At 52.4% G+C, this 15,796-nt stretch overlaps 3 protein-coding genes across 3 annotated transcripts; 1 reads left to right on the top strand and 2 right to left on the bottom strand.

Moving 5' to 3' along the window:
- Window positions 1-1,554: 1,554 nt before the first annotated feature.
- On the top strand, window positions 1,555-2,972 carry QC764_608330 (uncharacterized protein). Its single transcript, XM_062949316.1, has 2 exons — window positions 1,555-1,900; window positions 1,963-2,972. The coding sequence occupies exons 1-2, from the start codon at window positions 1,749-1,751 to the stop codon at window positions 2,801-2,803; spliced, it is 993 nt and encodes a 330-aa protein (XP_062800797.1). The 5' UTR covers window positions 1,555-1,748; the 3' UTR covers window positions 2,804-2,972.
- A 1,386-nt stretch (window positions 2,973-4,358) lies between these two features.
- On the bottom strand, window positions 4,359-8,572 carry QC764_503240 (uncharacterized protein; the record flags this gene model as incomplete). The annotated part of the gene is made up of 4 exons (XM_062947581.1): window positions 7,906-8,572; window positions 7,272-7,858; window positions 6,578-7,198; window positions 4,359-6,529 (listed from the first exon to the last, which is right to left on the bottom strand). The coding sequence occupies exons 1-4, from the start codon at window positions 8,301-8,303 to the stop codon at window positions 4,359-4,361; spliced, it is 3,777 nt and encodes a 1,258-aa protein (XP_062800796.1). The 5' UTR covers window positions 8,304-8,572.
- Window positions 8,573-12,164: 3,592 nt separating this feature from the next.
- Window positions 12,165-15,794, bottom strand: QC764_406350 (uncharacterized protein; the record flags this gene model as incomplete). Its single annotated transcript, XM_062946925.1, has 1 exon — window positions 12,165-15,794. The coding sequence occupies one exon, from the start codon at window positions 15,792-15,794 to the stop codon at window positions 12,165-12,167; it is 3,630 nt and encodes a 1,209-aa protein (XP_062800795.1).
- Between the last annotated feature and the right edge of the window lie 2 nt (window positions 15,795-15,796).

The raw sequence follows: 15,796 nt of genomic DNA, 5'->3' as shown, positions 1-15,796 counted from the left end.
ATGGAGAGCAGCCGCTCCACACATATATAGACTGGGGGAAACAGATGCAGTTGTGCCCGGCCCATTCCAGGGAACAGCGCCATGCTGGGGCAGCAACAACTGACTGGTGGGACGCCTGCGAGCTGATGGTTCTTTCTGACCTCAGGTAGGCAACAAGTACCTAGGTAGTAAAAGGTCCTCGGGCTCGTCGCATGTTCTGGTCTGGTCTGGTCTTGCCCCGCGCCCGCTCCCGAGCGCTGTTAATTACCAACCGGAGCGCCTGTGTGGGTGAGACCGGTCGAAGGAGTTGGGAAGGCTGAGAGAGAGAGAAGAGAAAGTGGTCAAGCAGAGTGATGGCTGGGTTGTGTGCAATGTCTCTAGGCTTGTTGGGTATATTCTTCTGTACCTGCCTGAGGCTGTCTGGCTTTACGGTTAATGCACATACCCATATAGTCACACCCGACAAAATTTTTGGCTCAGTCCGTATTGGTCTCACGAGGTGAGCAGAAGGTAAGCGCAGTAAGCATCACCCTGAGCTAAAGTGGGTCCAAGGACCGTTCGGCTATACTTACCGCAACCAAAACTGATCATGACTTCCGTTTTCTCCTTGCGCGTGCTAATAGCCCGTTATTAAACCCATTAGAACTAACGTTAGATATAGTTCAGTTTTCAAGGGTTCATACCTCAGCCCTTACGCTAGTGCGGGAGGTGTCCTGGGATGTGTGGTTGTCCTCGCCGCTTTGATCAGGCCCTGATCAAGAAGGCTATCAAGAAAATATCAACTTTCGCGAGGGAACACGTTCCAAACACGGTGAGAGATCCGGCTTTCAAGTTCTTCCAAGCTCTAGATGCAGCCTCCCGCGCGTAGCAAACGGTGCTAGGCAGTGATATCTTTCATCCGCGCTGCGGGAAATTGAGAACTTGACATCATTGACATCGCAGTTCACTTCTATTGACTTTAATTCTTGAAGAAAGTTCTGTCGGTTTGTCGCCATCATGGCCGATACCTCTGATCCCCGCGAAATATTTGAGCCCTCCAAGTACCCAGAGCTCGCAGCCGATGCCCCGATTCGTATCAAACGAGGCGCAGAGAGTCTGTAGATCAGGGCCGAGGAAGAGCAGCAAACGGAGAGCGTTGGTCTAGATTGGTATCATTGGATCGAAATTGCTGGTTGGCTGAATCACTGCCACGTATTAAGGTCCAGAAGGTTCCCGAAGGCAGGGCACATTCAAGGTTCACCAACGGTGTCGTTGTCGAGGGATGCTGCCCATTCGCCGGGGGGGCAGACGGGTTGGCTTGCGGGCCGTCGCAGGCAAACTTACGCCAAACAGCTGATACCGGATTGGATCGGCCGGGCTTCAGCAAGTTTCTTTATAATCTCTCCCACTTTTCCTGCCGACCGCCGCGGGTGCCTGCGTACTGATGACGCTCCCTGCCACGGGCAGCCCCAGAGCAGTAATAACCGTACGTGCCGGCCTCCGTGGTCAGCCATGTGACTGCCGCTATGGCCGTACCGTCACAGTTTCCTGGGCTCCACAAACTTCTCAGCCCATTTCTCTGCCGTTATGTCCACCCTCCAACGCAGTGATTATGATGAGGCCCGTCGATTTGTTGGCTTGTCTGTTTTCTTATAGCTTCCTGCTTAACCTGTTATCGTTAAAAATAGCCGGGACGCTGCAGTGACAAACGGACATGAGAGACACACCGGTGCTGCAAGACGTATTCCATGGGTTAGAGGATTAGGACTCCACGTCTCGAATCGAGGGGGATGCCGTTAATGAATATCCCGGCCGGCCTCTGTGATAACGGGCTTATAACTGGTGTAATGCCCTTCACTGGGGATCTCCGACACGTCTGTCTTCGTGCTTTATTCAGTCAAGACTTACCTGCACTGACAACCTTACGGAGCATTCATTACACGTATGTCAGCCTTATCTACTCATTAGAATGATAACCCGTTACTAACATCTATATCTCTTGAGGCCGGGAAACATGTCGACTTCTACTTCTGTTCAGAATCCGAACATCGGGGCAAACCTACCGATACCCACGGAGAACATGGGTACCCACAACCCGGATTCCGGCGGCCTCATCGACACCGCTACGGCTATGTCCGCCCTCGTGGATATCCTTGACGGCCAGCCCATCACGCCTCCCTCGCTGTACATCGACCTCGAGGGAGTTAACCTTTCCAGACATGGCACTATATCCATTCTTCAAATCTATGTTCTGCCCCTTCGCAGGGCCTACCTCATCGACATCCACATCCTCGGTGAAAAGGCGTTCTCCACCCTCAGTTCAACCATGGGCCGTACCTTCAAGGACATCCTGGAGTCAGAGACTATCCCTAAGGTCTTCTTCGACGTCCGTAACGACTCAGATGCGCTATTCAGCCACTTCCAGATCCGTCTCGCAGGCGTCCAGGACCTGCAGCTGATGGAGCTCGCCACGCGCACGTTTTCGCGGAGGGTCGTCTGCGGGCTGGCCCGGTGCATTGAGCACGATGCCTCTCTGAGCGCGTCGGAGCGGAGTTCCTGGATGGCCACCAAGGAGCGAGGCACCAGGCTTTTTGCGCCCGAACGTGGGGGCAGTTACCAGGTGTTCAATGAGCGGCCTCTCAATGAGGAAATCAGGCGCTACTGTGTTCAGGACGTCCATCTCCTCCCCCGGTTGTGGGCGCACTATTACGGTAAGCTTACGAAGGCTTGGGAAAGAAGGGTGTGTGAGGCCTCGCGGGACAGAGTGGCGCTGTCTCAGACGCCCGGGTTCAATGGCAAAGGACGGCATATGGCACTGGCACCGGCGGGTTGGTCTTGGCTGTAATCTGGTTGATTCGCAGATTGTGCGGCATTCTGGCAATCTCATGCGGCGCGGACGTGGAGACGGCACAAGTCGCGTTGTGGTCCAAATTTGACGGCAACTGATCGATGGCAGAGCAGATGTTTTTGAAGTGAGTGGGCATCCATGTGTCGTAGATATTTTCGTGAACCGGTAGTTTGGCGCAGTGGTCTGCCCTGCCGTGACACCTCCTGAGTGAATATCACATGAATTACACTTTATAAGTGAGCTAGAAGAGATTACAGTTAGGATATTGTTGAGATACGTCGCCTGCAGGCTAGTTGATTAAGCCCTGCCGGGCAGATCGGAAGCAATTACCTGGAGACTCTGGAGTCCTTGGACTGCGAGGTACGACGGTGTGAGGTGACACCGAAGGAAGGGAAGTATAGGGAACTTATGCCCTGCAAATAGAATGGTGGACACTGAAGCTGTGCCCTGGAAGAGAGTGTGGTAAACCAGTATATTGTCTTTGACTGTTTGACTTGACCTTAAGAGTGGAGAGAAAAGACCATTCCAAATTCACTGCGAGGGGAGCCTTTTATAGGCATCCAAGACCTCGTTTTTCTCCTTATCGTTCCCCACATCTACCATCGGTTCAGTTAGTCACAATGGCTTATACGAGAACTTTGTAGCTCCTCGTGACCGTTGTGGGCGTTGTGGACGTTGTGGGCGTTGTGGACGTTGTGGGCGTTGTGGACGTTGTGGGCGTTGTGGACGTTGTGGGCGTCGTGGCTTGAAGCCTTTGAGTGCTGCGAGCCACGGGAAATAACATCTGTAAAATCCACAAATAACTGCTGTATTTCAACAATAATCAACAGAGGATAAGGGATATTGAACCTGTCAAGTAGATTCCTTATGCTATTGAAGATAAACTCAAATGCCTCTGTTTTTTCGTTGTTAGCAAGGGCAAAGAACTGTGAGTAATTCGAGCCAACAGGTCATCGAGTTGGACTGAAAGAAGGGAAATTTGTACTTGTTGGTGTTGTATGTAACATCGAGATACATCACTTCCGGGAATCGCTCCATCATCTTGATCATTTGAGGGTGACAAAAGACAAGTGCCTGAAGTCTATCGGGCTCATCCTCTTCCCAGAGGGCCACATATAGAATTTCTTGATCGTCGGACTTTTTGATCAAACTGCCGGTAGCAGTATACCCCGCAAGGTCTTTGCGTCTGAGAGCAGCGCGTCTATTTTAGACATCCTAGCGAATAACGGCATCGGGATCTTGGTTCTCGGCCATGATCGCAACCTCTCGCGCTGGTATAGATGGTAGCTATCTTTAAGAGTTCGTATGCCTGTATCTATAGTAAACGCTGAAAGCAATATAATATCTATCAGGAGAACCCGGGCACAAGGATGCGCGAATGCCGCGATAATAGTCTTACTCCACTTATGACTATCAAGAAGACTTCCTCGACTCAAAAGCTAGCTTAACCAGCCTTAAGTTTACGAAATCTGGCTTTCAGCTTCTCCAAGACTTCGGCGCGGCTTTTTCGCCTCGGTTGATGAGTTTTAATAGATAAGCCTAGCGAAGACTATTAGTTAATGTTGCGACAGGAATATATATCGAAGGTACCTTGTGTTTGCTGTAAAGATTCTATACTCCGTATGGCACGTTGAGATTTTGAATGAGATGGCCCCAGAGTAGTCTGAAACCCGGATAGCGCCCGTCGGTACATCGCCTCGGCCTCCCCTAGTCGGCGCTGATCTACGTAAAGGTTGCCTAAGTTGTTGACTGTACTGAGAGTCGATATGTGATCCGGCCCGAGCGCCTTCTCCTTGCCTTCTAGCGCCCGCTGGTACATCGCTTCGGCTTCCCCTAGTCGGCCCTGATCTTTATAAAGGATGCCCAAATTGTTAACCGTCTCGAGAATCGATGTGTGATCCGGCCCGAGCGCCTTCTCCTTGCCTTCTAGCGCCCGCTGGTACATCGCTTCGGCTTCCCCTAGTCGGCCCTGATCTACGTAAAGGAGGCCCAAATTGTTAACCGTCTCGAGAGTCGATGTGTGATCCGGCCCGAGCGCCTTCTCCTTGCCTTCTAGCGCCCGTCGGTACATCGCCTCGGCTTCTTCTAGTCGGCCCTGATCTACGTAAAGGAGGCCTAAATTGTTAACCGTCTTGAGAGTCAATGTGTGATCCGGCCCGAGCGCCTTCTCCTTGCCTTCTAGCGCCCGCTGGTACATCGCCTCGGCTTCCTTTAGTCGGCCTTGATCTTTGTAAAGGAGGCCCAAATTGTTAACCGTCTTGAGAGTCAATGTGTGATCCGGCCCGAGCGCCTTCTCCTTGCCTTCTAGCGCCCGCTGGTACATCGCCTCGGCTTCCTTTAGTCGGCCCTGATCTACGTAAAGGAGGCCTAAATTGTTAACCGTATTGAGAGTCGATGTGTGATCCGGCCCGAGCGCTTTCTCCTTGCCTTTTAGCGCCCGCTGGTACATCGCCTCGGCTTCCTTTAGTCGGCCCTGATCTACGTAAAGGAGGCCTAAATTGTTAACCGTATTGAGAGTCAATGTGTGATCCGGCCCGAGCGCCTTCTCCTTGCTTTTTAGCGCCCGCTGGTACATCGCCTCGGCTTCCTTTAGTCGGCCCTGATCTACGTAAAGGAGGCCTAAATTGTTAACCGTATTGAGAGTCAATGTGTGATCCGGCCCGAGCGCCTTCTCCTTGCCTTCTAGCGCCCGCTGGTACATCGCTTCGGCTTCCCCTAGTCGGCCCTGATCTTTATAAAGGATGCCCAAATTGTTAACCGTCTCGAGAATCGATGTGTGATCCGGCCCGAGCGCCTTCTCCTTGCCTTCTAGCGCCCGCTGGTGCATCGCTTCGGCTTCCCCTAGTCGGCCCTGATCTTTATAAAGGATGCCCAAATTGTTAACCGTCTCGAGAGTCGATGTGTGATCCGGCCCGAGCGCCTTCTCCTTGCCTTCCAGCGCCCGCTGGTACATCGCCTCGGCTTCCCCTAGTCGGCCCTGATCTTTGTAAAGGATGCCCAACATATGTGTTGCGCCGGTGGTATTAATGCCTTCGAAGTCGCTCTCGCCCCCCCGGAACCCCCCAGCCCACCATGAGCATCTCTCCGCATGCGGGAGAAGCCGCCGCTGGAGCACCCAATAATCCTCAGTCTTGCTGTCGGGTACTGAGAATCCAACCACCATCACCGCCAGCTGCAGAAACAGTCTTTTCTCGTTGTCATCCTGTATGTGCGACGTCCACCTGTGCACCACCGGGTGTATGCTGTAGCTGCTGCTGCCGCTGCCGCTGCCGCTACCCTGCACGGACTCTCGGGCCTCGATCATCGAGTAGCGGAGCAGCAGTCTCGCTGCGTCCAAGAACCTGACTTCGTTGCACGCTATATCGCAGAGCCATCCGGGCCATTGTTCCCCACCGTATGCCGCAGCTTGCAGTAGACCGAACCATAAGTCTTTGTTGTCAATAAAAGCCCAGAGCCGCAGCAGATTCGAGGCGTTCCCGTTCCTCGCCTCGATTGCCTTGAATGATATCGTCCACGTTGTCCCAATACTTCCCTGCTCGTAATCCACTAGCGGTAAGCTAGACTCGCTGTCAAGCCTCATCAAGTCGTCCCACTGCTGCTTGTAGAGCCGAACGTACGACGTAATGTCGAGCCCGGTCTCGCGGAGATATGATGCAGCCTGAGCCAGCGCAAGCGGCAGGCCATCGAGCAAACCGAACAGCTCGGTCGCAGTCTCGTCCATAACTGCCACCTATCAGCCTTAGCCTTGAAACATACGAAGTTAAAACCTACCCAATTGTTGCCCATACCACTGCGTAAATATAGTAGTACCCAATTCTTGGTCCACCTTGTTCAGTCGTTTCGAGTTACCGAGCTGTGCTAGCCTTGATAAACGTGTAGTAATTAGCACCAACCCGTGATCGCCCGGAAGGTACTGCCGAATATCGTATGTGCCTGTCGACCCGCCTTGCTCGTGGTCTTGGTCGACGTTGTCGAAGACTAGCAGCCAGTCGGTATTGTCCGGCCGCGCAAGCCACTCTAACACATCTATCACCACGAGATTAAGATCGTCCTCGGTATTTAAGGCGCGATTCTTGCTCCTGTCTGGAATCTGACCTTCTGGTATCCTGCTTACACAGCCAGCAAGACTCTGTCTCAGTCGGTCCTCCGACTTACCATCTAGCCAGAAGACCGAACTGAACGTAGCTTGATGGCGTCGAGCAAAGTCGGCAGCCAGCTGTGTCTTCCCGATGCCACCAAGTCCGTAGAGAACAAATATCTTGCGTCCGTGACTCCGCCGGGAATGCGGCAGGAGATATCGTTCGAGCTCGGCAGTGTCGGACGGTCTATCAACAAATTTACTCGATACCGGCACGCCCCGTAGTGTGAATATCGTCTGGTAGCGGCCATAATCTAGCACCGATCGGATTAATGGGGAATAGGAACTAGGAAACGATGGAGTAAAGCTAATAAAAACTAGACTAACACTTTCGTCCCGCAAGGTTATTTACGCACGCTTTCATCTGCTTGACTACGCGCTGCGACGCAACGTAGCGCCTAGTCGCCGCCGCAATCTCTTTCTTCTTCTTCGACTCTTCCAAACCGACATCCTCGAGTCCGTGATCGACATTAAAGCGATAATAGCGTCCTTCGTCGTCGAGGTTCGAGTGGTCGCGGCGGAACTGCTCAGCTGTCTTTTCCGTCTCGGTCGCAAGTTCTTTTAGGGTAGCCCAGATCCCGAAGACGTCGTCGCGCACCGGCTTCAGCGCAGGTACTCCTGTGCCGATCGAAACCACGCATTTAAGCCGCCTGCCCCGCAGCTGATCACCCCACACATCTCGGGCCTGGGTCCACAGCGCGTAGACAGGGTTGTTTGCTCCCAGCGCGCCGTCGACGAATTCCTCATCAAAAGGGCCGATGGCAATGGGGTCGAAGAAAGTTGTGGCGGCAGACGTAGCGCGGCACGCCTGCCATATTTTTGTAGAATGCAGGAGGTCGGTGCCGCCACGGGGGGATCGATAGCTCGTTAGGCAGACGGTGTCGTTAGTTTCTTTGCTTGTCGCGCAGACGAATCTAATAGGTTAGCAGCGTACAAGCCGAAAAGGCGATATAAAACATACACCTTGCAAGGCGCATCGGGAGCGTCCTTGAGTAGTGCGTTTTCGTCGAACCCGCGCTCTACCAGGATCTTCTTCACGGCTCGCTCGAGCTCGGCGGCGTCGAACCGACCCTGGAGCTTGCCTTTAATCGTAACCCGGCGGCTCTTTTTCTCGAAAACGCTATCGGACAGTGAAGCATAGGCGTGGATGCAGTTGTCGACGGTCATTTGCAGACGGCCTAGCATGATGGCAATAAGGCCGCCGGTGCTGGTGCCGCCGATCATGTCGAAGTAGTCGCAGGGCTTAGGTGGCGACTCAGCATCGATGGCGGTCATGAGCTGCTGGAGGATCAGGAGCGAAGACAGGCCGCGCACGCCGCCGCCGTCAAGGGCGAGCAGGCGGATGTCGCTGCCGGGCATGACGGCGCAGATGCAGCTGATGTAGCGGATGCAGTGGGTGCAATATGGTATTCGAGACGGCAGTGAGATAGGGCTAGGGTGTGGTTGGAAGAGGAATCCGAGCTATCTAGGAGCCCAGGCCGACAAGGCTGCGGGGGCTGAATTGCTGGCACCGCGGCTGAGTTGGCAGCGGCTGGAACAAGCAGATGTAAAGAGAGCATAGAGCTTTATTTATTTATTTATTTAGTCGTTTCTTAACGTTTCTTACCTTCACCCTAGCTTTATCTCGCCTATGCGAACGGCCTAGCAAGAGGTTCATCACTCGATATTCGAATCGCAAGGGAAACGCAGGTCGTCCCTACTACAAATGGCAGCCTTGCGGCAAGTTTCTTTGTTTCGCAGACCACCGAGGCAACGATCCCAACAGCCCGCCATGCTACTGCGGCGTTTCGAGTAACAGACAGTTGGCTGGTAGGGAGACGAGCGTTCCCCGCGGAGTACACTACGTGTGTAGGCTGGGAGTTTGCACGTTCTACCAGCCGCACATTGGCGGGAACGGGGGAGCAGGTCACGGTGGATGATGACGATCTTGTACATTGCATGCCAAGCTTGGTATCCTGTAAGCTCATATAGCGCAGCCATAAGGCCCTTCTCCCGACAACCTGCCCGTCATCTCCTTGAGCTGCGTGTCTGCGTCGAAGCGCTATTCCCGAGGATATGCCGAGAGTGATTCAATTTGAATAGGGAAAGGGGGAAGGACATTGAGGACGGAGGCCTTTGAGCCCTAGGGAATAAACCACCAGACTCCTTCGCCGTTGTGAGCCTGGCAGTCGAAGACGCTGCAGTAACGACGCCAAAAACCCGCCATCCTGCCCTTCGCACCCTCTGCTAGTACATTTACTGCTTCCTTTCTATTTACCCTAAGCGAGATTGAGATTGAGGAGGGTCAGAGATGAGCTCATATTGAGACAGCTCTGGGCCAAAAGGAGGAAGCAACGACATCAATTAACTGGCTCTTTCAACGGGAAGGCTGGACGAGTACTGGCTCGCGAAGGAATTAGAGGAGAAAAACTGGAATCTACCGCAGGGACAGGCTGCAGAAGAAAACGCCCATCAACGCCCACGGCGCCGCGGCGCGAGAATCCCGGGGTTCTAGGACCGGGAAGAGCCTTAGCCAGGTCATGAGAGGCAGACTCACCCTAGGAGGGAAGGGGTGGACTCCGCAATCAAGCACACAAAAACTTTCCAAAGTGGCATCGGTTCTGGGAAGAGTCCAAGCTCCTTTGTCACCAAGCCGGGTAGAGGAGACTCGGACAAGTGGATTGTAGGAGACATAGAGTTGGCTGCTGTCTCCACGCACCGGTCCATCGGTCCTCATCTGATTGGTTAGCTACATGGATTGTCTCTTCTCGTGATACCTCTTCTGATTGGCCCATCTATTGTGTCTGCGTCTGTCCGTGTTCATGGTCGTGATATAATGGGACTGTAGGTTGGCAGCATCAGATAATGAGTTATACGCTCCTTGACATCCTCATGCTGCAGCGGATGATGTATCAAGAGAAGAAGAGAATCCATAAGAGAAATAACCGTAAGAATCCAGAAGCGTGGTTTCATCCACAATTGCCTATTGTACAGACTTGTTGTGTATTACCATTAGAAGCCATTTATGGCTTCAGTAGAGGCAGCGATTCCCTATGCTTGTTGCTTAAGTAAAACGTAGAAGCTGTTTCTGGCTCCAACATAGGCAGACCATCGCTGCCTAAACAGACAAAATGAAAGAAGCCGTTTCTGGCTTTAGCAGAGGCTGAGATTTCATATCATGATCCTAGCGCTGCCTTAGGCTCAATGGTTTGCGTTGTAATCATGTGGAAGCTGTTATTGGCTCTGCAAAGGGCAGAAGTTCCTTTTTATAATATTTGTCAAGCCGACTGGCTATGCTCCAAAAATGGCTCTGCTCCAAAAATGGCTGTGCTCCAAAAATAGCTCTGCTTCAAAAATGGCTTTTGAAATCAAACAGACCTATTTAAAAGGTAGTATTCGATGGCTGGCGGCTCCGTAAGGCGAGTATAAACTAGCGTAAATATATAATCTTACATGCCTGATTAAGTTAGAAACTATCTAAAGTTTCGGTAAACCGGGATAAATAATGTTTGGAGGGAGATAGTTTGCCTGATTCAGACGAATGTAGAAACTGATCCTGGATTGGATATACTACGCTGCTTCTGACTCTAATGAAGGTAGAGGTTACTTATTATAATCTCTACCTGCTTATCTACGCTCCAGAAATAGCTCTGGAATAACCTAGTGTTATGTAAATTTACTTATTGCTTACCCTGCTTAGGGCCTTTCTTACTATACTTAGGGCTTCTCTACTTCCGCTTAGGTAAACGCAGTAAGTGCTTAGATCTTAGAACGGAAATGGAAACTGTTAATGTCGGGATTCCGATATTGTTTGTAACCAGACTGATGCTGGTTTGAGGCGTGTGCTACACCACTGCGTGGAAAGTGGAGTTAAGGTTTTGAGTTTTTCCGCGAGTGACCCTTATCCTAACTTAGACGAATAAATAACTTCTGTTTATACTACCGAAGTCCCTATTATATATCTAATAAAACTTAAGGGTATTATAGCTTGGTAGTGAAGGATAGGATTACTATTATATTTAACCAACACTGTAAGATACTCGAGGGTGCTCGGCAGGATAGCAGGACGAGTACTCGGGAAGGATTTTAGTATATAGTCGTTCGGTTAGAATGGAATCGGAAGAGTTTATCAGTATATAATCACAACACTAATATATAATTCCGTTTGAATAGGTGTAGAAGCGGCGAGTCTGAAAGCGGTGAGTCTGAAAGCGGTGAGCCTGAAAGCATTAAAAGTGGTTTGAGGTAGCAGAATCCTTATCTAATCTACCTATTTAGGTAGATTAGATCCCAAGATCCGGCATAAATGAAATACAGCACGTATTTGTGGATTTTACACTTCTTCCGTGTGGTTTCCAGCACTTGCACCACTAGCAGCACTTACGGTTTGAAACCGCAGCTCTCACAGCGAGCCAGAGTTTTCTGCCACAGCTACCACAGCGAGCCACAGTGCTCTCTGTCAGAACTCTCAACAGATTGAAGCCACGGCAGCCACAGCGTTCTCAACGGCCCAGGACCCGGCAGCCACAGCGTTCTCACCCACTGGAATCAATCGAATACGAGGGACTCAACAGGGCTTATTAGCGATACAAGCCACTGTGGGCCACTGAACCGATAGAAGTTGTGGGAAGCGATAAGGAGGAAAACGAGGTCTTCAATGCCCATAAAGGGCTTGGGTGAGCGGTGGTGAGCTCAAGGTGAGCCGAGGGTGAGCCGAGGGTGAAGCGAGCCTGATTTTGGGCTAACCATGTTTGGACGAGACAGAAAAGTTTTTAGAGACCGACTACCCAGGTATGCAATCTCGGATAGATAACGAGACAAGCTGGGATTCATAGAAGAGACATTGGGCCTGATATTTCAAGACTCTTAGACTGATAGGAAGGGAAATTAAGTCGAATATATCGAGATCCGACCTTGTCAAGGAAGAGGTTAAGCCCAACAGACTCCAGATCTATACCACACGCAGCGCATTGTAACCCCCATTATCCATTCTGAACTGCCGAATACAATCCAAGTCCAATTTGCTACCAAGACCTACATCACCTGCAGAAATATTAAAAAACATCGCAATTTCACGCTATCCGACTACAATCCGCTCGTTTGAAGCCTCCAAACCCCTTCCCAAACCCAGAACCTAGCCCATAAGAAATTAAAACTCTCCATTTGTACCAAGGGTATCATTCCACCTATGTGTAATTTTCTCTTTCTCTTCTCTATCTCCCCCCTTCTTACACCATTTCTCTACTCCCCAACAACAAACCTCCTCTCTCTAAACCCCAACCACCTCCACCTCAACGCCAAAGAACTCAACACGACACTAATACTACTCAACGCCATCGCCAACGCCGCCCACGCAGGGTCCAGACTAACATGCTTCCCCTGACTCACAATCGGATAAAACACCCCCGCCGCCACCGGGATCATGACCGTGTTGTACACAATCGCCCACCCAAAATTGAACTTAATCCTCCTAAACACCACCCTCGACAGATCCAGCAGCGTCACCACCGTCTTGAGGTCCGACTTGACAAGCACAAAGTCGGCGCTGCTGATGGCTACGTCTGAGCCTGAGCCGATGGCGATGCCCACGTCGGCTGTGGCGAGGGCGGGGCTGTCGTTGATGCCATCTCCTACCATGGCGATCATGGCGCGTTCAGTGGAGGACTCGGAGTTTGTACCCCTGCGGGCCTTGACGGTGGACTGGAGGTACTTGATCTGGTCGGCTTTTCCCGCTGGGAGGACGCCGGCGATGACTTGGTCTGCGGGGATCCCGAGTTGTCGGGCGACGGCGGTGGCGGTGGTAGGATTGTCACCGGACAGCATCCAGACGCGTGTGCCAGACTCTTGAAGAGCGGCGATGACAACCTTGGCTTCCGGGCGAACGGGATCCGAGATGGAGAGAGCGGCAGCGAGTGTCCAACCGGAAGAGGGCAACTTGGTGGCAGCCAGAGCGATAGACTTGGCCTCCGTCTTCCACCTCTCAAGACTCTGTGAAGTTTCGGGTGAGATCACGACACCAAAGTCCTTCATCAGAGCCTCGTTGCCAACGATCAGCTCAAATGAAGTCTCAGGAGTAGCAGCCTGGCACATCGCTTTCATGCCTTTCCCAGGAAGCTCCTGTAAATTGTCGGCTGTGACCTGGGGCAGCTCCTTGTTGATGGTGCAGAATCTGATAATCGCCTTGGCAATCGGATGGCTGCTATTCTCCTCGACACCCTTCAAAGCAGCCAAAAAGGTACTCTCCTCCGGTGTTCCCTCACCGTGGATCTCAGCGTCGGTAATCCTGGGCTCCCCTCCCGTCGTCAAGGTTCCCGTCTTGTCAAAAACCACACAGTCGATCCGACTCGCCTTCTCAAAAGCCTCACCACCTCCCTTGGCCAAAATGCCATGGTTCGCCGCCAATCCACTCCCAACGAAAATTGCCGTCGGAGCCGCAAGCCCAAGACCACAAGGACAAGCCACCACAAACACGGCAATTGCAAACTGGAGGCTGAACGCAATCCACCCTCCTGTAGTCTTGCTCAGAAAGTGCTCCGGCAGCCTACCCCCATACCCCAACGAAAACCAGACAATCCATGTCAAAATCGCAAAAGCCGTAATGGCGGGCACGAAGTACGAAGTCAGATAATCCGCCACTCTCTCAATCTTGGCCTGCTTCGTCTGCCCCTCCCTCACCACATTGACAATCTGATCCAGCAACGACTTGCCCGCCACCCCTGTAATCCTCACCAGAATCGACGACCCCTTATTGACCGTCCCCGAAAAGACCCGATCCCCCGCCCCCTTCTTCACCAACCTCGACTCCCCCGTCAAACTCGACTCATCAAAGCTACTCTCCCCACCAATCACCACGCCATCGCTCGGCGGGGACGCCCCATGTGGCACCCTGACCACATCCCCAAAGTCAAGCAAATCCGCCTTGACAACCTCATCCCCTTCCTTCTCGGACCCAAACCCGCTGACTAATATCGCCGTGGTAGGCCTCAGCCTCCCCAGTAGCTCCACCGCGTCTCCCGTCCTCTTCTTGCTATAACTCTCAATGTACCTCCCCAGCAGCAAGAAGAAAGTCAAAAACACCACAGTATCATAGTAAAAGTTCCCATCATGCGTCTCGGTAGCACGGCTTGCTGCAGCAGCAATCATCTGAGCAACCGACGCAAAGTAGGCCACCGACGTGCCAAGCGACATGAGCGTATTCATGCTGCCAAATTTGTAGAAGCGCTTCAGAATCGGCACTCTGCTGCCGCGGCGCCATAGCGTGGCGATTTCCTTGACGGCGCTCCTGTGGAAGACATCGGCGGCGCCAAAGTAGACTGGGGTGGCGAGGATGAAGAGCGCGATTTGGGCCCGGTTGATACCAGAGGTCCAGGGTTTCATGAGAGTGTGCGCCTTTTCGTGGGGAATCAGCATCATGTAGACGATGCCAATGACAAAGGTGGGGATGCAGACGAGGCCGGTGAAGATCACCCGATATAATATGGCCCTCTGGTGCTTTCGTTGGATGAGCTTGGATCTTTCTTCCAAGGAGGGAGGATGGTAAATGGATGCCCTGAAGCCGGGGTCGCTGGCGTCGATGGCCGCGAGGATTTGTCGGACTGTGAAAAAAGGGGCGTCAGGGACGTAGGTGACCCTAATGACAGGCCAAGAACGAGTGGGGGGGTTGTTGATCTCAAGCTGACGTCGAAATCCACCAAGACAGTTTACCACCCGTGCTGGACAAAGATCGCAATGTAAACCATCTATCCTGATCTCCACCGCTCTTTCGTTGTGTTCTGTCTCCTTCTCACCCAAGCTGATCACACTGTCGGCAACTGCGTCAAACCCTAGCTCTTCGATAGCCTCAACGATCCTCGACGCGTTGTGCTGACCATGGAACTTAACCGTGGCGCTGTTGGAGAGCAGGTTGACCGCAACATCATCGATCCAATCCAGCTTCTTCAAGCCCTCCGTGATCCCGTTGGTGCAGGATGCACAAGTCATCCCGCCGATGGCTACTGTAGCTTGCCATGTGTCCGACTTGTTTTTCCGCTTGTTTGGTTGGACAACAACTACTTGGCTGAGCGTGGCCTCGTATCCCAGTTCTTCGATAACTCGGACCAGGTTGTCTGTTCGATTTGGTTCTGTCAAATCAACAATGGCGCTGTTGTTGAGAAGATTGACAGTGGTCTTGGAGATCCAGTCGTATTGCTTCAGTCCTTCCGATATCATGTTGGCGCAAGCTCCACAGGTCATCCCTCCAACGGCAAGGGTGGCTCTCCATATTGGCTGTGGTGACAAGGCGTCGGCACTTTCGATCGCGACAAAGGTGTGTGGATCCTTTTCCTGGATGACAGACAAGCTGGTACGATTCGTGTTTGTCTGCACGGGAACAAGGCTCTCGATATGGTGCATTTCTTCCAGTTCATGCTCCTTCGAGTTTTGGCAGTGCGCGCAGTTTTGAAGATGGGCCTTTACTTTCTCGGGTTTCGAGGCAAGGGGTCGAAAAGGGTTCATCCATCGGGCCAGTGCGGAACCGGACGGCTCATTCTGAGAGGAGCTTCCCTCTCCGTAGGGGTTGAGGTCTCCCATTTCTATGCCCATGTCGAGATCCGAGATGCTACCAGACGATGTTGTGACACCGCATACCTCGAAGCCGTTCTCCTCGAGCAGCTTATGCATGTGCTGGAGGGAGGCGGCTGGACTGTGCTCAACAGTGACCACGGACGTAACGATGTTCGGTGAAACCCATTTGACGATGTTGCTGCCATACTCTTGTAAGACAGTCTTTATAGTCGAGACACAGGTGGGACAGTGCAGGTTTGCGAGGAGGAATGAGGTCGTGGCAGTCTCAGTCGGCAAGGCGGGCGCAGGCGTGCCGCTGGTGGGTGCCATGG

This window comes from Podospora pseudoanserina, chromosome 4 (genome assembly GCF_035222485.1).
Source record: "Podospora pseudoanserina strain CBS 124.78 chromosome 4, whole genome shotgun sequence".
In the NCBI taxonomy this organism is placed as follows: domain Eukaryota; kingdom Fungi; phylum Ascomycota; class Sordariomycetes; order Sordariales; family Podosporaceae; genus Podospora; species Podospora pseudoanserina.
The sequence above is the reverse complement of the archived record's forward strand: the minus strand, read 5'-3'. Positions and strand labels throughout refer to the sequence as shown.